Source organism: Polypterus senegalus, chromosome 13 (genome assembly GCF_016835505.1).
Source record: "Polypterus senegalus isolate Bchr_013 chromosome 13, ASM1683550v1, whole genome shotgun sequence".
Taxonomy (NCBI): Eukaryota; Metazoa; Chordata; class Cladistia; order Polypteriformes; family Polypteridae; genus Polypterus; species Polypterus senegalus.
This window is the reverse complement of record NC_053166.1, coordinates 97,865,973-97,893,505: the sequence shown is the minus strand read 5'-3', so window position 1 is coordinate 97,893,505 and position 27,533 is coordinate 97,865,973. Positions and strand designations below refer to the sequence as shown.

Below are 27,533 nucleotides of genomic sequence, written 5' to 3'. Positions count from 1 at the left end.
TGTTTAAATTTCTATTTGAGTTAATACACATAATTATCATTGATTTAATCTGCTGTTCAACTGTGTCTCTGTGAGTGAGTGAGAGTCAGGGCCAAGTTTGGGTGTGCTCCTGGGGTCTCTACAAAAAAATAAATAAATCGCCATCCTTTTGATGGTGTGAATCTTAGAAGCACTGTGACCACTACAGATTCTAATGAGCCAGAATCAATGTACACATTGTTCTAGCTCCTGTCTTCACAGGGCACAGTGCAGGGTGTGCAGCGCCTGTAAGTAAATATGACTGTGAATTCACAGACTCAAATCAAATGTACGTTTTTATTACATAGTAGTAATAATAATAGCAGCTCACTAATCAAAACGGGGAGAACCAGGGCTCGAACCCACAAGCTCTTGATTACAGAGCAGCAGTTCTTACCTCTACACCAGCTAAACAGACACGCCTGTATTCTGTCAAATGATATTTGGACTTGGCTTTTTACTCATTGACAGCAACATGTAATCTGAATGACTTCCTTTTCTTTGGCCATGTTCTTAAATAAAAGCTCACTTGTTTTGTTATACATTTTGTGAAAGTGTTCATTTGATATTTGGACTTCAGTCTTCACATGTTTGACTCCTTCTGGTCAGCATTTTATCAATTATTAGTATAACGAAAAAAGTTTGTTTTAGTTATGTGTTCAACATTTCTAGCTTTGCATTTCCTGTCATCCTACATTCACCCAGATCATTGTAGACATTTGAAATGTATGTATTCCAAATAATGATATATCATTTACCCAATACAATTCCAGGCACCTCACACCCAGATAAAGAGACTTGAGCTGGGAGAACTTCAGCTGCGTCAATGTGGGATGGGACAGCAGGCTACTTGCTGCCCCTGCTGGTTGACACATTTACAAAACAAACATGCTGATGAAGAGGTGTGAGGGAATTTAAGGTGGCCCGGCATTACAACTTTTTTTCGTAGGCTTCAGGGATTCTAGTGTTAAGTGGACATGAACAAGAAACAGATATCTCAATGTGTCCTTGATGCATGTGACCCATGGGTGCCCGCTACTCTGAGGGAGGTTGTAAAATAGGTGGACGAGTTGGTGAAGTTGGGGTCCACAATGGAGAAGAACTGGGCAGCCATTGGGGTTAGTGGGTTTTGTAAGGGTGCCACACAAGGGAAAGTCTCAGTGGAACCTTGTGCCAATGTCACCTTGGTGCAAACCACCTTGCCCCTCTTAGTAGTGCTTGTACAAATGAGAGGTGTCAAGGGAGAGGCAGTCATAGATACAGATACAGCTTGTGGGGAAAAAAATACAAGTACCTCATGGGCAACACAGGTAAAGTGCAGAAGAAAAATTCTTTCTCACTCATGAAAAGGGCACATGGGGCAAAGGGTAAAAACCCTTTGAGGCACTCTTTACATGAGACACACTGGGAGACTGAACCATATGTCTCAGTATACTGCCACCTGTCAATGCCTTTATTATTAGGAATGGACCCACTAATGTCAGTAGGGCTTACCATCTACCTGAAGGGCTGGAGTACGAGTTGCCAGGGGTTGATGTCCATCAGTTCAGGAGGAAGGCTCAGAGTTATCCGTTCTATACTAACTTGCTTTATTACCTCACACAAGACATTGTCGAGTATACCTCAGTAGAGGATCCAATTCTTGAACAGTCGGAACTCGTTTAGCCACTGCTTAGGAGGTGGCAACTCGGTATTGTCAGACTGATGTGGTTTGTTATCACATCCACACAGTTGGTCAAGTCCCTGTGCACCACAGGGATTATAGAGTGTCCCCTCTGAAAAGAGGAACAATCAAGGAATGGGTCGACCAGATGTTGCCGGAAGGGTTGAATTGTGCCTTCCATCTCACTGTGGGCTAGTCGTGCGGTGCTTTTGCGAAAGCCCAACAGAACCTACCAATTCTGCACTGATAATAGGGAGCTCAATAAGAAGACTCTTCATGCATAACTCAAGTCACTTGTTCACAAAATCTTAAGAGACTTTGCATGGAGCAGGTCCCTGGACCTAAAGTCCAGGTATTTGCAGATAAGGATTTTGGAGGATAGCATCACAAAGACAACTGTCATCACCTCACAGGGGCTGTTCTAATTTCCAGTGATGCCCTTTAGATTGAAAAATGCAGGTCCTCCAGGGGCTCATTGAAACAGTTTCGCATACATCAATGACATCATTGTGTTCTACCCATCTGTGCAATAATATCTCAATGACCTTGACACCATCTTCCAGTAACTACACAAGGTTCATCTCAAAATCAATACTAGTAAGTGTAGATTTCTCCAAGACCAGCTTACCTTCCTTGGACGTACTGTGTCAGCAAACAGGGTCCTGAAGAAAGTTAAGCCCATCATGGACTACCTTGCACACCATGAGGTAAAAAGTCTCCAGTGCTTCCTGGGGATGGCGGAGTTTTTCCAAAAGTTAATTCAAGGGTTAGCTGACATCGCAGCTCCATTTTTCTAAGTGCTGAGGTAGGAATCCCCTTGGAAGTGGTTGCAAGTGTGCTGGGACTCTTTTGAAGCACTGAAGAAGCCCTTGTCATTGCCACCAGTCCCGGCACAGCCAGATCCGACATTGTCATTCCAGTTTCACATAGACACGAGTGATCCCAGGCTCAGTGCCTTCCTCTCCCAAATTGATAAGGGGAAGAAAGAGTCGTGGTGTATGCCTCATGGTCAACGAAGGACGCCAAGTAAAATTAATCCACCACCAAAAAACAAATGCCTTGCTGTCGTGTGGGCTGTTGAGAAGTGGCGTCATTTTCTGGAGGGGACAAATTTTGAAGTCTACATGGGCCACTGGGCTCTGATCTGGCCATTTAATTATTTGAAGGCCACATTTAAGCTAACCTGGTGGGTCTTGTGCCTCCAACAGTTTATATTCAAGGTGTGCTATTATAAGGGCTGAACTAATGTCTTGCCCGATGCATTGTCCAGTGTGCATGGGCCAGCACCCGTGGTATGTGCGGTATCAGTCTCTAACCCTTGACATAATCTTCCTCTGAACATGCAGGACATTTTCCAATCATAGGTCACTAGTCCTGTATGTAAGGGATTGAGAGAGGGCTTTGGGGACAGGCCTGACTACATACATTATAAGGAAGTTCTATGCAGTGTATCACTGTGTGCCCACGAAGGATCTGAGATTAACATTATCAATTGGTAGTGCCCAAAATACACAAATCAAAGTTCCTACAATACTATGACAGTCCAACTGCTTGACATCTTGGACGTACCAAGATGTTATTTAAAATCTTGGAGGTGGCATGGTAGCCAATTGCTCACAAAGATGTCTGGTCCCATGTTCATACATGTACCACCTGTCAGCAATACAACACACCACCTCCCTTCTGGACAGCTTCAACCAGTGACCATCACCTCACTCAGGAACTGCATAGGGGTGGACCTAATGGGACCATTCCCCACCAGTAAAGATCGGAAGACATACCTGATGATGGTGCTGTTCCCACTGACTAACACCACAGTGAAGAAGATCTGCTCCATCCTGAAGGATGAGATATTCATCTGATTGGGGGCACGTAAGAATATTATAATACACAGTTTACATGTCTCAGAGTTTGCACATTTGTCGACACTGGGGGTTTGTCAACCTGAAGACAATGACATAACACCCACCAATTAAATTTGCACGGAGTAGGTGACCACCATCAGGAGTGGACTATGTGGCTGCGTTAACTCCTGCTTGCATTGAACATGGTGGTACATGAGGTTACAGATGAGACCACTGTATTGTTAGCTTTAGGCAGACAGCTTACTGGTCCTCTAGAAATGATACTCTGTCAGAATCCAACCAAAGCAGATGCAGCTATTCATGATCAACTTCAGACCATCCATTATATTTCACAACAGTTGAAGGAGAGGATATTGGCACCCCAGTTAGCCATGGGTAATTAATCAAAACAGACATTCAGAACCTCTCATCGGCGAAATCTTGCTCATGTCAGTTATTTGTATTGTTTTTTTGGTTTTTTTTAATTCTATTAGTACTTTTTTTAATTCTGTTAATAGTTTTCCCACTGTGTGCTCATATGCTGTCCCCTTAAAAACATACTACAGTGTGTGTTATCACGTGACTCCGCCCCGTCCAGTCTGCGACTGGGGAGCAACATGGAGGAGAACTCCAAGCAACTCTTACCAAAGACACATTTTGGTTTCAGTGTAGACAAGCGAACAAAAAGAAGTTAAATGTAAACACGGCAGAAAAACAGTTTCAGGGACCAAAGGTCATCAATCTGTTTCAACTCTTGGAGCACAATTATGTTATCAAATCTGAACAAGTTCCTCCAAAATGCAGCTTTCAATACTACAAGCATTTACAAATGCTATGCAATACAAAAAAGATTCAAGAAGATGTAAAGAAATAACTGACACCACTTCCTATCACATTGAAAAGGAAGGCTACCATAGCTAGATTGGAGCAAACTTCATTAAAACCCTTCACAGAAAACTCACTGTGCCAACGTGAACATATTTTTCCCTAACTGCGGTGGCCAACATGTACAAAACATGTTGTATGTAGCTGCTGAACTGAAACCTGTTCAGCACTTTGCAGACACATCTGATCTCTGGTTAAGTATGGCGGTGGATGGAAGCTGCGTAACAGATGCCTTGAGAGGGCATATTTTCCAGTTAATCACAAGTCAGAGATGACTGAATAAGGCCTGACAATGCTTTCTGTGTGGTACCTAACAGAAAAAAAACCCATCATGGCCATTGGGACAGATAATGCCACTAATTTTGCCAAAGATGCAGAGCTCAATGGATAGACATGGTAGCAATGTCTTGGACACAGGCTAGACCTGGCAATCGGTAAGTTCACATCATCTTAACAGACATACAGTTAGGTCCATAAATATTTGGACAGAGACAATTTTTTTCTAATTTTTGGTTCTGTACATTACCAGAATGAATTTTAAATGAAACAACTCAGATGCAGTTGAAGTGCAGACTTTCAGCTTTAATTCAGTGGGTTGAACAAAAAGATTGCATAAAAACGTGAGGCAACTAAAGCATATTTTTTAACACAATCCAATTTCAGGGGCTGAAAAGTATTTGGACAATTGACTCAAAGGCTACTTCATGGGCAGGTGTAGGCAAGTCCGCGGTTATGTCATTATCAATTAAGCAGATAAAAAGCCTGGACTTGGTTTGAGGGGTGGTGCTTGCATGTGGAAGATTTTGCTGTGAACAGACAGCATGCGATCAAAGGAGCTCTCTATGCAGGTGAAAGAAGCCATCCTTAAGTTGCGAAAACATAAAAAACCCATCCGAGAAATTGCTACAATATTACGAGTGGCAAAATCTATAGTTTGGTACATCCTGACAAAGAAAGCAAGCACTGTTGAACTCAGCAACGCAAAAAGATCTGGACATCCACGGAAGACAACAGTGGTGGATGATCACAGAATCATTTCCATGCTGAAGAGAAACCCCTTCACAACAATCAACCAAGTGAACAACACTCTCCAGGAGGTAGGCGTATCTATATCCAAGTCTACCATAAAGAGAAGACTACATGAAAGTAAATACAGAGGGTGCACTGCAATGTGCAAGCCACTCATAAGCCTCAAGAATAGAAAGGCTAGATTGGACTTTGCTAAAGAACATCTAAAAAAGCCAGCACAGTTCTAGAAAAACACTCTTTGGACAGATGAAACCAAGATCAACCTCTACCAGAATTATGGCAAGAAAAAAGTATGGAGAAGGCGTGGAACAGCTCATTATCCAAAGCATACCATATCATCTGTAAAACACAGTGGAGGCAGTGTTATGGCTTGGGCGTGCATGGCTGCCAGTGGCACTGGGGCACTATTGTTTATTGATAATGCGACACAGGGCAGAAGCAACCGAATGAATTCTGAGGTGTTCAGAGACATACTGTCTGCTCAAATACAGCTAAATGCAGTCAAACTGATTGTGCAGCATTTCATGATACAGATGGACAATAACCCAAAACATACAGCCAAAGAAACCCAGGAGTTTATTAAAGCAAAGAAGTGGAAAATTCTTGAATGGCCAAGTCAGTCATCTGATCTTAACCAATTTGAGCATGCATTTCACTTGTTGAAGACTAAACTTCGGACAGAAAGGCCCACAAACAAACAACAACTGAAAGCCACTGCAGTAAAGGCCTGGCAGAGCATTAAAAAGGAGGAAACCCAGCATCTGGTGCTGTCCACGAGTTCAAGACTTCAGGCTGTCATTGACAACAAAGGGTTTTCAACCAAGTATTAGAAATGAACAGTTTATTTCCAGTTACTGTATTTAATTTGTCCCATTACTTTTGAGCCCCTGAAATAAAGGGATTGTGTTAAAAAATGCTTTAGTTGCCTCATATTTTTATGCAATCTTTTTGTTCAACCCACTGAAGTAAAGCTGAAAGTCTGCACTTCAACTGCATCCGAGTTGTTTTATTTAAAATTCACTGTGGTAATGTACAGAACCAAAATTAGAAAAAAGTTGTCTCTGTCCAAATATTTATGGGCCTAACTAACACTACAATATTTAGTAATCTAAATGGGGATATCTGGGTGGTGACTATCTGCTGTCAAATGATAAATGTCTACATATTTTTATATGTCTTATTCATTTTTAAATTCTCCTTTCCCTTTCTGTTCCGTTGTTGTTAAGAACTTTGCTGCATATCTTTAAAAAAGGTTCTATATAAATGCAATTTTATTCAGCACATTAAATAAATACAATGACAACAAAAAACTGTTCATATAGATGCTTTCTTAATGTTACAATGTGCTTGATATTAGAATGTTACAATGTGAATTTCACATTACAATGTAACAAACACAATGAGTCATCATTAGAGTAGAAAAGTGTTACTAATCTGATATTGTTTGAACAGTTTAGAAGAGGTGTTTCTCCTCTTTTATTAATTGTTCCTGAACTATAGAGTGTAAGATATTCAGATATATGTGAAATCATTAATATAATAATTTTTAATTTTTAATGTGTATTTTATTTCAGAAAATGTAATGAAAGGTCAACATGTGGAGTCGGTAATGAGGGTAAGCAAAAACAGTTTTTTTCCTGCAGTTGGGGAAAAAAGGCATTAGTGAAGGCATAAGATAATGTTTGTTTACACGAGATTCCAGTTATTTTGCACTTTGTATATTTAAATATTTTAAATATTGCCAAGAGATGCAAGTTATACTCTACTTTTGACATGGTTTATTTAAAACATTGTTCGTTTACAAGAGATTCAAGTTATTTTATACTTTTCACAAGGCAATACTTAAAATAATTTATTTTGTATGCAAGAAATGCAAGTTATTTATTTTCTACTTTTTTACGGAACTTTTTACATTAAAACTAAAATATGACCTTTTTCAAGACATTTCATTTCAATCGATGGGTGCTTTGATTTCCGTTCTTCAATATATTCAATAAATTATTCATTTCTGTGTGTTTCCTTCAATTATTTTAAAAACAGTAATGGCACACTGCACAGTAATGCACAGTAAATACACTTGACTGGAGCATTCATAGTTTTCATACTCTTTCTTTCTCTGTATGTTTAGCATTCGCTAACTTAGAGGTTGATGTGTTTGCGGCCTCCTGAGAAGCTCTTCTTTTCTCCACCCTAGCAACTCGCTTCTTCTCTTCTTTCGTCGGCATCTTTTCACATTAAAACTGATTAAGTCAGTTTTTGTGTTGCAATTACTTAGTACGTTTTCCTTAACTTTTCGTTTAAGTCGGAACTTAAATCTTCAATCTGCTTCAAGAATGACTTAAGAAATGAAGAGGAAGGGGAAGTGACAGCGAAGGTGGTAGGGATGAGATTGGCGCCCTGCTGCCGAGAGTTGATTCTACAATAATAAAAAGAGGAATAACCTTGGAGGTCAATCCTCACCCCAAAAGTGGACAGTAGACTCACATAGTATATGTGTACCAAATTTCAGGTCAATAGGTCAAACAGTTTGCGAGCTACAGATGATTTAAAATCCTGGACAGACAAACGAACAGCCACGGGTATTAAATATAAAGATCACAAAGATATGCAGTCTTTCTTTAGAAAAAAAAGACCAGGTTTAGTAGATGAGCATATTTACAGTACAAACCTTGTCAGTGAACTAAGAGGGTTAAAAAAATAAATCAAATAAAATCATTCATTAATTGTAATCGAGGTAAAATGTTCAATTGATTGGGATACTGATTTGTGGTGACATCATACAGCCTTAATCCCAGTCCAGACAATCTCAGTCATACAATCTAAGACATAAGCCTGCTCAGTTCTTGGTTGGTGAGAATCTCTGAATCACGACTCATCCCCTCTCCTATGCCTCTGATAAAACAACCACTAAACTGGCTCTTAAGAGGTTTGGCCCCACCACCATAACACAGAAAGAAAAAAAGCCTGTTGAGTTATTCAGCCGAATGGGGATTGCCAGGGACCCAAAAGGCAGACACTGTAAATATAGTCAACTTCAAGCCTTGGTTTGACCACACGCAATGACCTGGGGGTTACTTATTTATTTTGTTCTGAGCTGTTGCTATATCTTTCACTTGGCTATTGTAAGTCACATTGAGTGAATATAGCTGGATAAAAATTTTTTTGTGTGTCTTCATTTCAGGCTGCAAAGCAACAATATGTGAATATTTTGAAGGGGGTGATTGTTTTAACTGATAGATGCATTATATTTCCAAATGTGCCTATCCAAATGAATGACATAAATTTAACATTTGTAGATTTGTATTGAGCAATGATGTAAGCCATTTTGCCACTCCTGCTATGGCATTTTCACAGTGTTTTGTGCTTCAAAAGCACTACATACTTATTATTTTCGTATCAATAAATGGAGCAGCTCATTTCATTGCCATTGTAGACAAGCCAAAAAAGGCACTTCATCTGAAACTTTCCTCAACTGTGGTTACTACGGTCACTGTGAACCTATTTGCATAACGATGGATACATGCAAAGTTTCGATAGTGTCTGGCCCCTTGACCCAACTGTATAAACCAGATAATACATGGATGGATTCTTAAAAACAGATATCCATAGAGATGCTTAATGCAATCAAAGAATGAATGAGAAGCCACCATTAATCTCATCATTATACTGTCTCCTCTCACAACTTTGCGACACTGAATGATTAAATCTCATATCTAATGTGTCACATCATTGCCCTCTTATAGCACATATGACTGTATTTCTGGATTAACTCAATAATTTGACCAAAGTGGAATAATTAAAGCCTTTGTGTGTGTGTGTGTGTGTGTGTATATGTGTTTTTTTTTTGTTTAATATTAGGCATGATCTATACAGTCACAAGTTGAAATTCCACTTGCCTCAAACACAAAGCATTTATGGACTTGACTTCTGTCATTTTTCTTTTTGTCATTTATTGACGCAGTGCGCCATTGTAATATGTAGTATTAACATGTTTTTCTCATGTATTATCATGCCTTCTAGAGTAATTTGAGTACTTGAAAGTACTACTGATGCTGTAATATAGCTGTTAGCACTATGTTTTGGGAACCGTGGTATGGTCCTGGTACTAAAGTGTTGGTCCTTGTGACATCCCTAGTGATTACAATACAAATGACGCCCATATTGTTTTTGATTCACAACAAAAAAAATCTCCAAAAGTGCATAAAGTACCCAATTACAGCAAACAGAACACAATTCTGAAAAACAACGCTGCAGGATTACACTGTAACTAGCCAAGTTTCAGGTTGTATCAATCTAACACATGTAAGGGTGACATTGACAGTTTTTGCATTTCATTTGCTTTTTCAATATTTGTTGCAAATTCATTTGCAATTTTATCACCTTTTAAATAGAATATTGGTGACATTAGTGGCAATAAGTTTCATAATGATTTATTTTTGTTAAATCATAAATGATAGCTAATAAACTTACATTTTAGGCCACTCTATTAACTGCTACTTTTTGTTTTTCTATAGATATGATGTGACCTACAGTAAATAGCATTACAACTCACCATGCAGCTTGAAGAATGTTTTGGGGTTAAATTCTTTCGGGTCAAGACCATCTGTTTCCTCCCAGACTTCTTGAAGTTGATCCCGACTACCCTGCATAACACAGACATACACGGGAAAAAAAAAAAAAAGGTTACATAATCATTTTTTTTTTATACAGAGATGTTTTTATACTGGCTTAGCTGCACAGCATTAAATATAGTGGTAGAAAAAAAAAAAACCCTAATTTTTGTATAATTTCTAAGCTGCTTCCCCAGATTCCCCATTCTCACAGGCACATTAACTTTGGGATGCTCCTTGTGTTTTTGTTTCATTTCCTCCAGTCTCCTTTCTTCCTTCTCTCTCTTTTCCTCATCAAGAGACTTTAAGTATTCCCTTCTTTCATGCTCCTTTAGCATCTCATATCGCTTGAATTCCTCATGTCTGGCAGCATCATAACTCTCAAGATCACGTGTTGCCTATGAACCAAAAACACATCGTAAAAAGGTAATGTTTAAATCTTACTAATCTATGAACTCCTAATCCATTTTCACCTACTGCCTTAATTAGCATCTCCAAGTCACGAGCCTCAAAAGTATGCTGGTTCTGTTGATCAAGATGCTCAAACTGTTTTAATAGACTTGTATGGTCAATCTGTACATCTAAAAAGAAAAAAAAAATGAAACAATTGATAAAGAACAAACAAAGAAGGCTGACAAAAAATGACAAAGATAAAATATTGTACTTTGATCAGTTGTGGCATCCATTTTGGCTTTAATGAGCATTCGCAAGCGGGAGACTTCCTGTCTTTTTAATTCATCAAGTTTCGTCCTGACATGGTGACTAACAAAGTCAAGCTCCTTACTTAGTTTCCCACTCTACAGTAATTAAGAAAAAAAAATGTAAAAGCTTGAGAAGGAAGCACAAAAAAACCCCAAAAAAACTAATTCAATGCAATAATTATAACAAATGTAAAAACTATCCTTACTTTTAACCAGCATAATTTATAAAAAGCAATTCACATGAAAGTTTAATATTATATGAATATCAGTATTAAGTTAATAGGAAACTATAGAAAAACAAATAAGTATTAAAAGCAACAGCACATTTAGGACATAAACACTATGTGATCGATTCTGTTCTTCACCTTGATATCATCTGCATTGGCGGCCTGGAGCTTTTCTCGAAAATGCGTGTCTGTCTCTAGAACATCAATTACCTCACGAAGGTAACGGTCATAGTACAGGCCTGTGTCCTAGAAAACAGAACACACAGAAGACATCCTGAAGAGTGTAAAATAAGAGTACAGTGAAGGTAGCTGAAAAATGTCAATTACCAGTGAGTCTTCCTCCTTGTCTTCTACATTGTTTTGTTCTTCTGGGATTTTTACATTTCTGTCAACTGGAACTGACCTTGTAACCGCAAACAAAGTTGAAACCAACAGAAGCCTTCCAGATAACATCCTGGATGTAAAAAAGAACAAATGGTTCATTTCAGATATCAAAATGTGTTACTATTATATACAATGATGAAATAGAAACCTTCGACTTACTAAATCTGATCACAGGGACATTCACTGCATTTCCAGGAAACTTTTTTTTTCTCCTTGCAGGTTATTAAAGTGGTAACTCTCCATAGATTAATGTACAATACCATTGAAATTGCTTTTACTTGTATCATCCAATTGATACAGGTTTTGTGTGACACATGCCCCTTGTAAAGTTTTAAGTTGTATGCATGTCTTATTTTACTTCAATTCTTACATTAAGTAACTTGTGTCTGCTATGCCATTGTACCATTGTCGTTGCATGTTTCTACACCAGTACAACTATGAAAAATACATTGTATTGTTAAGACATAGTTACAACCAAAATAAACACATGGATGCCTTTCATTCCTTAAAGACCCCACGACTATGCTTGTAGTTAGGCATTAAACATTCAGTCTGAAATAAAAAGAAACTTAGTTATATTACACAACCTTTTCATACCACTAACCTCTGAAACTCTGTAGTGCAACAAATTCCAAAAAACTGTTCACTCTGTACAGATTTGGATTGGCCATTGGGAGAGGTGGGATTTTTCTCAGTGGACCACTAGCTGCCATTGGCCATTGCAAAGTATGAAATAAGAATGTAAATAAAAACAACCAATTAAAAAAAAAAAAGTGTATCAACACTTCCTACTACTTCAACTGGAATAGCCAGTGATGAGTTCACATATGACCATCTGCATGGTCTGTCCATAACTGAAGAACAAGTGAAGAGGCAATTGATGAAGAACAAGTGAAGAGGCAATTGAGTAAGCTACACACAGAAAGAGCCACCGGACCATATGAGTTAATTCTCAAATTCGTAAGGCCTACGTTGTGATATACTCTGTTCAGGCTGTCCCCAAGTCCCCAGAAAGTGGCACTGCTGGAAAAAATAGGCTACACTGTTCCTGTTCCAAGTAAGTCAGGTGCTCCTTCACCTAATAACTACAGACTAGTGCCACTTCCATCTCATAGCATGAAGATTTTTGGCTGGACCTGGACTATAAGTCCTCTTGTGCCAGACCATCTGGACCAACTGTAGTTTGCCCATCAGACAAAGACTAGCGTGGAGGACACAATTATCTATCTGCTACACAAGGCTTATTCATATCTGGACAAAGCTGTAAGGATTATGTTTTTTATTTCCCAATGCAGATGGATGAGTCTATGGTGTCCTGGAAAATGCAGTACTCGTCTGGCAGTCCACAGTTTGAGAGACTCGAGGACTGTTTCAATGATTATGGACCAAAGCAACACTGAAGCACCACAAGGAATAGTCCTATCTCCTTTGCGTTTCACTCTGTACATCTCAGACTAATTAAACATAATACAGGATGTAACTTGCAGAAATTCTCAGATGATTCTGCACTTATGGGATGTACCAGATAGGGGGCATAAGACAGACTATAGAAGTCTGGCAATGAATCTTGTTTCTTGGTGCAGAAAGAATTGTCTGCAACTTAAAATCACCAAAAGCAAGGAAATGGTTACTGGTTTTCGCCACATGAAAGAGCATACACACCTGCTCAATATTCAGGGAGCAGATGTAGAGGTACTTGGGTGTACACATAGGTTGACTGTCTGAATTAGTCTCATAACGCAGAGGAACTATATATAAAGAGGCATAGAAGACTGCATTCCTTTAAATTGGGCAGTGACATCCTACATATATTGCAAAACTCTGATGACCAGTGTGATTTTGTACACTGTGGTGTGTTGGGTCAATAATGTCACTTCAAGAGAATCTAGAATTAAAACTGTAAGCATTTGCCGTTATAAATAACAAAGCACATCTTTGTAGGACAACATCCTCACCATATTCAATACCTGTTGTTAAAACCATCAAAATGTGCCTATTCACACACCAAAACCTGCTTATACATTATCTGGTGCTGCTTGTGAAAAGGAGCAGGACTCAAGATGTGCGATAGCAGTATCTAGGGATGAGGCCAGTAGAGCTGGCCCCCTATTTCATGAACAACAAAAATGGAGTAGCTGCTAGTGGCTCCCTTATAAATAACCTTACCAATGCAGTACTCTCGAGCGTGAGATATAACCTCCCAAATTCAATTAAGAATATAAGATATTTGCTAAACATCATGAAACTATTCAGTCCATCAGACTCCTTTGGTTAAATAACAGCTATGTTGTTCCAAACCCTCATTGAGACACTTTTCAGAATTTGGCAAATTGACAGCTTTATCCAGGAGCTTAGGGTTCATTAATGGGACCATTTCTGTTTTTCGCTTCATGTTTCCATTTGGAACTACCATTAGAAAATATTACTTTTTACTCATATGTAGATAACACGCAAATTACACCTTTCTTTTAAACCAAATGATATTTCTCCAATGCTGTCCTTAATTGTGTCAGTGAGTTAAAGCAGTGGATGAATGAGAACTACTTGTCTCTGAATACAGAAAAAACAGAAATATTAGTTGTTAAAGGGAATGATGCAGACTGCAACAACATTCCTCCAATCTTTAACGCAATTGGAATCACCATTAGTTTTCTAGCATGTCATTTAAAATACACATAACAAAATCATCCAAAACATCTTATTCCATTTTAAAAATTATGGAAGATTAAGACGCATTACAAATATGCAGGATACTGAGAAATGCATTGCAGTAGTCAGTCCTACAAGAAATACATACAGGAACGAGTTATTCACTGGCTGTTCTAATCGCTCTTTATGCAGCTTTCAGTTAATTCAATATGCTGCTGCAAGAATTGCTATACAAACCAGAAAATATTAACACATAACTCCAGTTCTTATGTCTTTAAAATGGGTCCTAGTTAAGCTTAGGGATGATTTCAAACTCCTTCATTCAACATAAAAAGAATTAAATGGCCAAGGCCCTGCTTACTTATCTAAACTTGTCCTTACTTACAAACCAGAAAATACAGTAAGATCTCAAGATGCAAGCCAACTTAAAAGTTCAAAGATTAATAAAATAACAGTGGGATGTTGAGCTTTTAGTTACAGGGCCTGGAAACTGTGGAATGATCTGCCTGCTGATATAAGACTTGACCCTTCAATCTCATCTTTTAAATCCAGAATGAAGACTTCCTACTTTAGTCTAGCATACCCTGACTATAGCAGCTGACTAGCTGAGCACACTGCATTTCTTCTTTGTTAGTCATTTGTACAGAAATAAAATATTTTAAAATGAACACTAACTGTTATAACTGTTATTGTAACCATATGGCTTGGAAGTCTATATATTCCACAAGACATTTTGTGTGATTGTTTCAAATCAAGTCCGATGGACTAACTTATAAATATAAGGGATCTTCCGGGTTAGCAATTAAGTTAAAAAGAAAAGAAAAAAATACCATTTAAAATCATATGAGCTTTGTTTCAGTTTGTCCTGTGTAGTATTGACAGAAAATGCTTTTTTTTCCCCCTCACTCTAAACTTTAGGTTGTTTCCGTGTGGAAGCATCCAACCGCTGGTAATATATAGCAACTTCTCCTGAAAAGAGCTGTCAGTGATAGTGTCCCTATGGGCAGTTAAGTGGTACTTCCTTTACCTAAAGTGCTTATTCACTCAAGACTACACTAAACACAGACTATCTACGTTTGCATTTCTGTTTACCAAAGTTGAGGATTGCCAGCCAAAGTGTGCCCACAAGGCAACTGGGGAATCATCTACACTCATATAGTGTGGTTTCACCCGTGACTACGCTATACACAGAGCACAATAAGGATGTCTCCTCTCACTTCTATTGACCTGGAATTAATGAGTTCCTAAATTCCCAGGCGAGAAACCACAGGAAGAATGGAAGTGAAGGCAAACAGTTGTTCTACGCAGTATAATCTAACTATAAGAAAAAAAATGTATCCAGAAGTACTACATAAAGTATATAACCTAAACTCTGGCAGCTGCAGCATTTTTAAGATGATCTTCATTCTCTGTTCAGCTGCCACATTTCTTTGTTACACAGACTCTCCAGTGACAGACTCATAGCAGCTTATGTCATTTTCAGATGGAAAAAGAAGACAATACTCTCAACTGGTTATTATCTGGTTTGAACATTCTGTCTAATACGCATCAGCATCCTGTTTGTGCCGATTCATGTCGCCTTGTTATTCTTGCACCAAACAAAATTTTAAAAACACTCAATTAATACAATACACCATTTGAATCACTAAACCTTTTGTCAAGCAGAAAAACAAAATTAATGGTTAAACTATAACCAAATCAAACAAGAATGCTAAAACCAAGTGAAGCAACTCTAGTGGTATCAGTTCAGCATTTCAGTCTATGCAACAAAGTCCACATAATCTCCCACATTGGTGAGCCTCCATCATTAAAATGGTAAGGAATACATTAATGAAAGTTGTGGACCACTGGGCTAGTTACTTCGAGCAGTTGTTCGAAGCTGGTCCTCCAGCTAGGACCCTGGATATCTCTGGGTTCACGGTCCTTGAGGCTGATCCTCTAATTACCTGTGAACCACCCAATCTCACGGAGATTGTACAGGTGGTGAACCAGCTGAGAAGAGGAAAGGCTGCAGGGATCTGTGGTATCCGGAGTGAACTTCTCCAGGCAGGTGGTAAGGTGTCCTCCTGGCATTGCAAGCAATCTTTGCTTCCATTTGGGAGACTGGCATCATCCCAACTGACTGAAAAATGGGACTTGTCATCCCTATCTGGAAAGGGAAGGGTGATCACCTGGATTGCGGCAACTACAGGGGGATAACACTGCTCACCTTGATAGGGTCATCCTCAATAGGATCCGTGATCACTTGCTCACCTACCAGAGACCAGAACAGTCTAGTTTTACACCCAAGAACTCTACCATCGACCGCATCCTGGCACTGAGGGTTCTCATGGAGCGCAAACGTGAATATTGGCAGAGTTTCTTTGCAGCCTTTGTCGATTTTCAGAAAGCGTTTGATTCAGTTGATCGAGCTGCCCTGTGGGACATCTTGAAAGTTCATGGGATCCCCTCAAGGTTGCTAGATATCATGGCCAGCCTATATACTGGTACCGTAACTGCTGTGCAGAGTGAAGGCAGAACCTCTGTGTTTTTCCCCAGTTGATTCTGGGGTTCGTCAGGGGTGTGTTCTTGCTCCTACTCTGTTCAATGCTTGTATGGACTGGGTGTTGCACAAGGTTGTGGGGTCCAGCAGCTGTGGGGCATCTGTTGGTGAAGAAAAATTTACGGATGTTGACTTTGCTGATGATGCTGTGATCTTCACGGAGTCAATGTAGGCTCTGATAGGGGCGTCTGAGAGACTGAGTGAGAAGTCCGAGTGTCTGGGCTTATGAGTGTCCTGGATAAAAAACAAGACCCAGGCCTTTAATGACCTCTTGGGCACAGCCATCAGCAGTGTGTCTATCTGAGGAGAGAGTGTCAACCTTGTCAAGAGGTTTATTTACCTTGGTAGTGACATTCATGTCTCTGGTGACTCTTCCTATGAAGTCAGTAGATGGACTGGGAGAGCATGGAGGGTCATGTGGTCACTGGAAAGGGGTGTGTGGTGGTCACTGGAAAGGGGTGTGTGGTGCTCCCGATATCTATGCAAAAGGACGAAGGTCCAAGTGGTTGCGAGAGATGGATGCTATCCAGTGACCTGAGACGAAGAATGGACTCCTTTGGCACTGTGTCTCTCCGGAAAATCCTTGGGTACCATTGGTTTGACTTTGTGTCAAATGAGCGGTTGCTCATGGAGATCAGAATGAGGCACATTACATGCATTGTGAGGGAGCATCAGTGGTGGCACTACGGCCATGTGGCGCGTTTCCCCAAGGGTGATCCGGCTCATAAGATCCTCGTTGTTGGTGATCCAGGTGGCTGGACCAGGCCAAGGGGTTGCCCATGTAATACCTGGTTGCGGCAGATAGAGGGTCATTTCCGGTGGGTGGGACTGGACCATGTGTCTGCCTGTGGGGTTGGCAACCGGGATCCCAAGCTGTTTCGTCGTGTAGTGGGTGTGGCAACGCACTGTACCAGCGCATGCTCCCCAACTTGACTTGTGCATAATTACGAGAGTTAAATACTACCGTCACACAAGTCATGGCATGAATCATTTTGTGTTATCTTTTTCATTCTGTTTTATTTACATAAATAGATTTAAAACTGGCTCTCAGAGTATGTATTTATGTTAAGAGTTTATGAATAAGCTCTTACTCTGGAATTCGTTTGTTCAAACTTGTTAGTGACTTGTAATCCATGTATATTGTTTGTGTACATCTGGTGCTTCAAAGTACACACACTGATCAGATCTACTTACACATGGACAGCTTAGGACAGCACTCCCAAACTGTTTTCCACTGAACTGTTCTGAGAAAACGTTATTGTTAGAATTCATTTAAAAAAAGAAATTGAAAAAGTATATGATTTTTTGTGTAAATTGTATATGTACAGACACACACCATACCATTCCATGTCCTAAGCCCACTTAATCATGAGCAGGGTATATATATATGTTGCGCTTTACTTAATTTTGCATCATTTTTATTTTACGTTTTGGCAGTTGGGTAATCTTTAAATCCATTATGAATCCTTAAATAGACATTCGTTTTTTTCCTTTTTTTTTTTTTTAAATTCAGTGTCTTCATTTCAACAATATCCGTAAAAACCTTTTTAATAATGTAAAAACAGAAATACAATGTTAATTGTGTGATTTGAACTGGCTTCATAATTATGAAATTACTTCAGTAACAGTAAAGAATACAGTATGCTTAACTCGAAATTATACTTGATTCCTCACAAAAATATTTATTTTGATATTTTCTGTATTTCTAAATATTACTGTTTAAAAACCGACTACAAATTTGTGGCTGAAAAAAGCGTAACTTTAGAGCAAGAACCAAGTAGTTCCAATTGTACATCTACAGTTGATAAGTAACAAATACAGCCACTTTCTCCCTTACAGGCAAAGAAAAACAATTGCCATCTTTTATTCCTCAAAAATCCACAGTGGAAAAAAAAAAAAATAGGATACAACTAATAACAGGAAATAACAAAAGTATGATCACAGTTATTTGAATTTTGGGTTTATGTGTGACAGAAATAAAGATTTCCCTGATGCACAGTGAGTACTATATAATAAAATACTGACAACAGTTCTTTGGCTCCAACTAAACTTTGCACTTGGAAACCAACCATGCTGAATACAAACACAAAGATAGTACCTTCCAATGAGTCCTGATTGCTATTAAAAACATAAAATTTCAATACTACACTTGTTGAAACTGACAATGAAAATGCACTTACTGGCAAAGCTCACATTATTGAAGAAACATTATTAAGTCTTGTGCAAAAGATATTGCTTAAATAGTTGCAGTACAACTGCCAAATACTGCTGCATGCCACATGAACTCTTTCTGATGACGTAGGAAAAAAATGCTAATATGGTAAATAAAACTATGCAGTGAATGGTCATTGCAAATGGGACAAATCCACTGATGTTTCAGGAGTTGCCATTTTAAAGTATATGATATCCAGTGATCCTCCACCTATTGCGAAAGTTACGTTCCAGACCCATCAGCGAAAGGTGAAAATCCGTGATATAGAAAGACCATATAAACATTTTTTTTTTATAGTTTAAGCCTTAAAATACCCCTCCCACACGCTTTAAACACATGTAAACTTATTAAAACACATTTTGTAAACACATACGATATGTGGATGTCGGGCTAAGGATATAAGTAACATCTCTTTATTAAAAAAAAAAAAAAAATCTTGGCAGGGAGATGAGGCCTGAGCCTGATCTTCTCGGAAGACAATTTGACGTCCTGCGAGAGATACTTTAACATTACGCAAGACAAGGCAGCGAGACAGAAGGACAGCTGCTGTACAGGCTTTTAAATGATTGACGCACCTGACTGACGCACATAAATGATCGATGCGCCTGACTGACGCACAGAGTGACAAGCAGAACACGCACTTTGACAGAAGCAGCACCAAGCCAGTAGCTGATCCATTCACTTCTCCTTAGCATGCATTCAGCTCTCCCCCTTCAGAACATGAGTGGGAGCTATGTAAAGTGGAAGGAGCGAAACGCGCTCCGGGGGTTGAGCAAAGCAATCGAGACCAGATCATCTCGGAGAGACACTTTGACGACATGCGAGACTAGACATTACAACCTTAGGAAGCCAAACCTGCGAGACTGTGACTTTTGCACGTCATACCCTACTTACAAACAATTTAACAGACAGCTAACCTAGCAGTTGTTGGAATGCTTTTGGTAGACACATTTCTGGTGCTCCCAGCTCTTAAAACAACAACAAGCAAAACACGTAGCTCACCAGCAGCAGCAAGCCAGCAGATGATCCGAGCGCATACTCTAGCGTGCATTCAGCCCTCACCCCTCCCCACTACAGAACGCTGGCGGCAGGGACGCGAAGTGGCAAAAGGACAGCTGCTGTACAGGCTTTTAAATGATTGACACAAAGTGCAACAAGCAGAACACGAAGCTGGCCAGCAGCAAGACAGCAGCTGAACCAATCGCATCTCTTTAGCGTGCGTTCAGACCCCCCCTTCACAACGCGAGCAATCCCATGGCAAAGAGATTTAATCATGCCCGGGGCAGTATATAAAGGACAATTTTTTTTTTTTACAAAAGTTTTAAAGTAAAAATGAAAATAATGCATATGTAACAATTCCCATGAAAATAACAATCTCTTTAAATTGTTTATCCGGTAAACCAAACCCGGGGATGGGCGAGCGAAGCGAGCAGGTGGCAGAGCCCCCTAGTAGTAATAATAATAATAATAATAAATCTGAAATATAGTGGGGACGCGATAGCTGAACCGCGATAGAGCGGGAGATCACTGCACATTTAATAGTAGTACTGAAGAGGGTATATGTTTTATGCAACTCTCTGTAAAAACACGACCACTGAGGAAGATCTATTCAACTGCACTGACAAGTTCATTCCAAAGCATGAAGTTAGCAGGGTTAAATTTGTTGATGCTTATACTGATAGTTCTCAAGTAATGGTCGGAAACATGAAAATTTTAATTTATTTATAGAGCACATTTTATGCTGTAGCCAAAGTACTTTAAAACATACAATGAACATAAACAAAATAGAAATAAATTTCAATAAAATGCAGACTCCTATGACCCTGTAGTTAGGATATAGCGGGTTGGATAATGGATGGATGGATAAAATGAAATACAGCCAGCGTTGAGTTAAAGAAAAGAAAGGAGATGACTAAGAGTAGGACAACCATCAGTATCAGTGAAGGTCACTGAAAGCTAGAGAATAGGCGTGGGTCTTCAATCTAGTTTTAAACAGTTCAACTGAAGGCGACTCCTTAATGTAATGAGGTAAAGAGTTCCACAGATGAGGTGCAACAGCTGCAAAAGCCTTGTCCCCCTTAGTTTTACACTTAGTGTGAGGGACCATAAGAGACAACTGACCGGTAGATCTAAGCTCTCTGGATGGCTGGTATAAAACACACAATTCAGACAAATAGGCATACTCATGCAATGATTTAAAAATTAGCAACAAAATTTTAAAGTCAATTCTGAAACTAACAGGAAGCCAGTGTAAAGAAGAAAATATGGGAGAAACAGAATCAAACTTTCTTGCGCCAACCAAAAAACGGGCAGCAGCAACCTGCGTATCATGAATTTGCTGATCAAAGAACACAAAGAGTTACAGTAATCAAGCCAAGAAAAGATAAAGGCATGAGTAGCTTTTGCAAAATCCCTTGGAGATAAAAAGGTTTGACCTTAGCTAAAAGACAAACCTGGAAAAAGCAACTCTTTACTGCAGAGTTAATCTCTTTTTCAAAAGAGAGGTTACTGTCAAAAATGACACCAAGAATATGGACCTGAAGTTTGCAAAAGTCAGCGAAAGAGCTGAAAAGTTCAAAACCATGGGGGTCTGCTGGAGCCAACCCCAGCCAACACAGGGCACAAGGCAGGAACCAATCCCGGGCAGGGTGCCAACCCACCGCAGGACACACACAAACACACAAGGGCCAATTTAGAATCGCCAATCCACCTAACCTGCATGTCTTTGGACTGTAGGAGGAAACCCACGCAGACACGGGGAGAACATGCAAACTCCACGCAGGGAGGACCCGGGAAGCGAACCCGGGTCTCCTAACTGCGAGGCAGCAGCGCTACCACTGGGCCACCATGCTGCCCATCAGCATAACAGTGAAGAGAAATATTAAACTTCCTGAAAATAGCTCCTATAGGATGAAGAAAATAAAATAGCACCCAAAATGGATCCCTGAGGAATGCCACATTTAACAGGTGCAGTAGATGAGAAACAAGACTTGAAAGACATTGAAAAGTGTCTATCAGGAAAATCTATAGAGAAACATTTTGAACTACATGGTTAACTACTGGTCTTCTTTACTTCAATAAACTCGGGACAGAATTTCGTATGCTGTTTAACAAATTCTTATTGGCTAATGAGGCATATGTTTCTGGTAGATTCTCCCAAGCCCCAAAAGTTAACTGAGATTAACCTGCCATGACAAGGAAAGAATGTGATAATTTTTACTTCAAAAGGATAAATTTTCATTCATAAGAAACTGGAATTCCAGATATATTCAGTTGAACAAAATCATTTTGATGGCTTCTCCACATTAATTTTTGATAGAAACAAAATCCACAAAAATGTTTCTAGTGAAACTTTACACTTAAGTGACTTGCAGTTATCACTATTGCAACATTTTCCCAAACCCACTAATTCTAACTGTTGGGTTTGAAAATCATTTATAAATACAGCTTAGCCAGTCGGCTTCAATCCAAACAATTACAAAAGCCTAACTGCTTTAATCAGTGACTGAATTGAAAGAGATGTATAACGAACTTTAAATAATCTTGGGTACCTTGCAAGCCTGAACTTTCGTATTATGCTGAAACAAAAACAAAGCACAAGAATATACATGTTACTACACCTGATAGGAGGATTTATCTTTCCAACATGTACCCGATACTGAAAGAATCTGTGACTCTTGAAATTAGAAACGCCGACCTAATTAAAAACCGTCTTTTACTTATCTTCGAAAATGTTATATGCTTGAGTATATTAGGTATTACAATGCTGGAATAACTACAATTTATATTTTTCCTATAATTCCTCTATAATATTATTGTTTTGATTTCTCTTAAATAATCACTTGAGTATCCGTGAAAACTGGGAAACGCTGCCTTAGTGTATAGAGTCAATGTCCAGTGAATCACCAAAATTCGTAAATTTCCGGTAAAATCTAGTATCCTAATCCAATCCTACATTTGAAGGATCATTAAAACGGGTATGACAAACGAATCCTGCGTGAGGGGATTAAGTTCACGTTGCTTCTTTCATTTAACCTCTCGCGTCTGTAACGTGGAAGCAAATACGCACAATTTTAAACATAAACCGGACAATGCTGATGTACTCTCCACTTAGTTACCTCGTAAAATGCGCTTAAAATGTCACAACACAAAAATCTGTTTTATCTAGGAACATAAAAAGTATAATTTTACCTGCTTAACAATTACCGTCCAACACGTACCAAACAACTGTACTTTAATAAACAGTTTCCGGCTGCTAACGTCGCAGAAAGACGTCATAAAAGAGCGTCTTTCTCCGGCAATGCTGCGTTTCAAGAAACTTTATTGCTATTAATTTCACATACAATCGTTTCGATTTATGCATTTGAAATCTTAACGATGACAGGAGATAGAAGCTGGCAGCAATTATTATATTATGTAAGTATTTAAATGAGAAAGAGGCAGCGGAGAGTCGTGGTAGAGTATTACTATTTGGGGGTGCTGTTGACAAAAATCAGTGTAAACTAAAATACAATAAATAAAAATTCAGATCAAAATTACGTAATCCTTCATTATCATGTTATTTCGTCAAAGGATGAGGATTCGAATTCGCGTTTTAAGATCTTAGGCCTATTGTAAAAGACGCCTTAAAAGCCATATTCGAGCGAAATTAAATATAGGCCTACAACAGGAGGTCGGGGTAATGTCAGTAACTTTTCAATAACTTCGTGTTGACGTCTCGGTTTAAATTACCTTTAACTTTTATGTACAGAAAATCCGTAAAAAATAACTCCAGGATAAAGTATTCCCGAGCGTATTGACATATCTCAAACTTTGTTCCGCTGTTACACGTAATTTATTTTCTAAAGTAGGTGGTTGCTAGGCTGCTTACCTTGGAGTTGTTCTTATAAGTAGTGGGTGCTAATACTGTCCGAATTGACGATACGCATACATTAACTACGGGGAAAGGCTGATACAGAGTACTAGTGATGGGCAGAGTTTAGCCTAGCGAAGCACTTAAACATCTGATGCAATTGTGACTGAAATCGTGTCAATGCATCGAAGAATTTGACACGCGACTCGAATTTGACACGTGACGTCTCCTGTCCATTTGTAATTCTTGTGTCCCTTCCAACGGCAACAAATAATAACTACAGAAACACCGGTTAACTCGCCATGTACTTTTTACACAATAACGGACGTGAGATACCAACACTTCCTTTTTCCCTCAAGGCAAAGCACACAGCATTTCTCTATGCAAACTTGGGTATTAACATTGCTACTTAAAAAAAGGTAAGGTACATCACAGTACTAACGTTACACAGGGTGGGAAGAATGTCCAATAGCGTCTGTTAAACTTTTTTATTTTTCTTTGCTACAGACCGGAGACGAAGAGATAGGGTTGTCTGCGGCTTCCAATGTCTCATGTCTTAAAACAATATAACAAACGTAGGCAGTCGGAATGTACCATAAGACAGGCAAGAGTTTTAATTAAACAAAATAAAACTCTTTGCTTACAGAGCCCTGGCACTTTTAATGAATATTCCCTTTTTACATTCATTATTATAGCTTGCATTTTTAGTATTAGTAATAGCCCTTTTCTCTAGATTGCATTTAGTCAAAATTAGTGGTGTGGAGCTCAAAATTACTGATTTTATATTGGTAATATTTTGTGGAGCTCAAAATTAATGAGTTCGCTACAAAGAATAATATGTAGTCATAGTCAAATCTGTCACAAGCTCTGGTTGTGCTGTCCTGTGGCTTGAGTGACTAAGGTGGTTGCTTTTCATATTCTGTGTGTAGTACAAATGTAGATTCAAGCCTGAATAAAGAGTTGCATAATTTACAAAACAAAAAAATCACACATGATATATTTAAAACTAAAATTGACAAATAATTTTGGCAGATACTGTGGAAGGATCAAAACTGTTTCTGGAATCATTCCCGCTATAGAATAGCAATCAAAAATGCAATGAATAAATCTGCTTGGCAAGAACCTATGTTAAAACAATTTTTCTGTGGCCAAAAACAACCGCAACACTGTCTAGTTGTATTATGTATATGTAACTAAAAGCAGGAAAATGAGCAGAAGAGCCAGTTGTCCTGCAATATTGCTTGTCTACTAACCTATCTGAGTGGAGGCAAAGATGACAGGACTACTAGACAGTCCACTAAATGTCACCAATGACAAAGCAGATGAAGCTATCCAGAGGAGAACACTCAGAATGACTCTGGTACTAATTTTAGCAATGAATCCAAGAATGAGGTTTGTGATGTCACTGGGCCAAACGTACTGGTGAAATTTACTGATTGTGTGTCATGTTTGTACCTGCTTGATAGCAGAAGAACAACTTGCAGTCCACCACAATACCTCATCCCCAGACAAGATGGCAATGATAGGTGGGACAGCCAGTCTACGTGTGAAAACCTTAAGTCCCTATTTGTGGATAATGGTCACGTGTTCAATCCCGGTGACCTTTAAGATAAACATAATGGCAACCGGAGTAATGACCTTCAGGTACTGGATTATGTCTTCAGAAAACCACAAAGGAAAAGGGTTGTAGTGAGTGCTTCATCCCCTTCCCTCTCCATTAATGAGTGTGGTTGGGATTCGTGTCTAGAATCTGGCACCAAACAGTTGTCAGTGAATCAGACTGGTCAAAGTAACAACCAACCACACTAAACCTCCTGGGAGTCATCTCAGGACTCAGTTTGAGCATTCATAGAATGCATCAAGGTCGACCAACTCGAAAAGAGCAGATGGAAATACCAGAAACTCTACCCAACAGCAGCCAAACCAATCTGAGTGACAAATCAACCTACAAGAATTAAACTGACTGTTCCAGCTAATCCAGACATTGCTGTCAGTTTTAACCTCTTTTGGTACAGTCTTATGGGAGATTAAGAATATAGCAAAAGTCTTGATGGAAACGGTGGAAAACTACATACAATAACACTGGATTAGTCTGTTATCAACATTAGATTTGGCTGAACAAGTTGGGAAAGTTTTGAATCGGTTGAGGCTTTCCCCAACGGGCCGACACATTGAAACACGACTGACAAGTCTGTTGAGGACTGCTTGTCCATCGCAGAGGCAACCACAGGTTCACAGTGCTGCACAAGTTCCCAGCGTCAAAGAGGCAACTGCAAGCTCACTGCCTCCGCGCACAACGCATATGTCTCCTGATGGGTGATACAGGGAACATTATAAATTGGCCACTGACTTGGCCCTGATACTGCCCACTTGTCTGTGTGTAGTAGAGTGGTAGCCCCCGCTGCAATAAATACCTTGCTTTTCCTGTTTCAAGTTGAATAAAGCTGCTTTTCCTGAAGTCCTTAGGTTTAGTCTCATCTTTTGGGTGCAAGGCAGCGAATCACGCGTCACAAAGTAAATAAGTACTTACAAGTGAGATTACAAGTAAGTAATCTTTGTACAGTAAAGCAGTTCTAGGGTGTTGTACCGTGTTAGCCATTATGAATTTAGTGAGAAGTCAAGCAAAGTGACAACTTTTATTGGCTAACTAAAAAGATTACAATATGCAAGCTTTTGAGGCAACTCAGACCCCTTCTTCAGGCAAGATGTAATACAGAAACTGGAGTTCCCTGTGTTTATATACACTCTAAGATGGATACCGTACAACATTGGGTAACCTTTAAGTGAGACATCTTAAATGTAAAAAATGAACAGACCTCTTCAGGCTAAGAGTCATTTAGCAAGAGAGGAGAACAATGTATAGTCTTTGAATAACTGTCCAACAAAATCTTTTAAAGTTTTTGAAGAGTTTTTCAATACAATGTGGGTCTGTAGACAGGTTGCCTGTGTCAGTCCAAGTGATGCAAACAATCCTCATATATGGTGTGGCATCCGGCCGGGACGCCCAGGAGGACCGGAGGAGGGCTTGTACCTCCTCCAGACAGCAAGGGGGCGACCGCCCTGGTTATGTTGGGGGCCACGGGTAGAGGGCTTGGAAGCCCAGCCCTACAGGGGCCCATGGACACCGCCAGGCGGAGCCCCGGTGCCTGTAGAAGTCTGGAGCCCAGCACTTCTGCCACCAGGAAGTGCTGGGGGGAAGAAGACAGGGGACACCCGGAGGGCTTCCGGGTGCGCAGCCGGCACTTCCACCACACTGGGGCGTGTCTTCGGAGGAATGCCGGGAAGCAGCTGGAGCCCATCCGGGTTCCTATTTAAGGGGCCGCCTCCCTTTAGTCGAGAGCGGAAGTCGGGTGGAAGAGAGACGGAGCTGGAGAAAGGACTGGAGGCGGCCAGGAGAAAGGCACAAAGGACTGTGAGGCCTGGACATTGGGGGAACGGTGCAAGAGGCACTGGAGAGTGCACAAACTGTAAATATTGTGAATAAAGGGTGTGTTGGGTGAACTAATGATGTCCGTCTGTCTGTGTCCGGGTTCAAGTTCACACTGGCCATAAAACTCTTGTCTTTATTTAAACCATGTTGTAATGTGTTCAATTTTAGCACGAACTTAACTTCCCATTCTTTTCTCTCTTGCTGTGTTCTGAAGTTGCCCATAAGCACTGTGACTTTAAAGTCCCTCGCCCAATGTCCTTGGCTGTTGAAATGGGCTGCTACAGGAACATCTGTGTTGCCACACTTAATGTGGAACCTGTGTAAATTCATTCTCTGGCACAGTACTTGTCCAGTTTTTCCCACATAGAGTGCATTGTCAAGACATTTCATACAGAGAATTAGGTAGACCACATTAGATGATCTGCAGGAAAATTACCCATTTATACGATGGTCTAGTCGGCAGTGTGGTATAACTACATGGTCTGTA

At 39.6% G+C, this 27,533-nt stretch overlaps 1 protein-coding gene across 3 annotated transcripts in view; it reads right to left on the bottom strand.

Annotated features, from left to right (window-relative positions):
• nucb1 (nucleobindin 1) overlaps positions 1-23,787 on the bottom strand; it is an 83,056-nt gene extending 59,269 nt beyond the window's left edge. The window contains exons 1-7 of one of the 3 annotated variants that reach the window (XM_039774562.1): positions 23,635-23,787; positions 11,305-11,431; positions 11,116-11,223; positions 10,714-10,846; positions 10,527-10,630; positions 10,262-10,447; positions 9,992-10,082 (exon numbers count right to left, since the gene is read on the bottom strand). In XM_039774562.1, the coding sequence (XP_039630496.1) occupies positions 9,992-10,082; positions 10,262-10,447; positions 10,527-10,630; positions 10,714-10,846; positions 11,116-11,223; positions 11,305-11,430 (748 nt within the window). In that variant the 5' untranslated portion in view covers position 11,431; positions 23,635-23,787. Of the gene's footprint in view, positions 1-9,991; positions 10,083-10,261; positions 10,448-10,526; positions 10,631-10,713; positions 10,847-11,115; positions 11,224-11,304; positions 11,432-22,315; positions 22,401-22,955; positions 23,059-23,634 lie in introns of those variants that run through there. The other 2 variants (XM_039774561.1, XM_039774560.1) reach the window with 2 other exon arrangements.
• Positions 23,788-27,533: the final 3,746 nt, after the last annotated feature.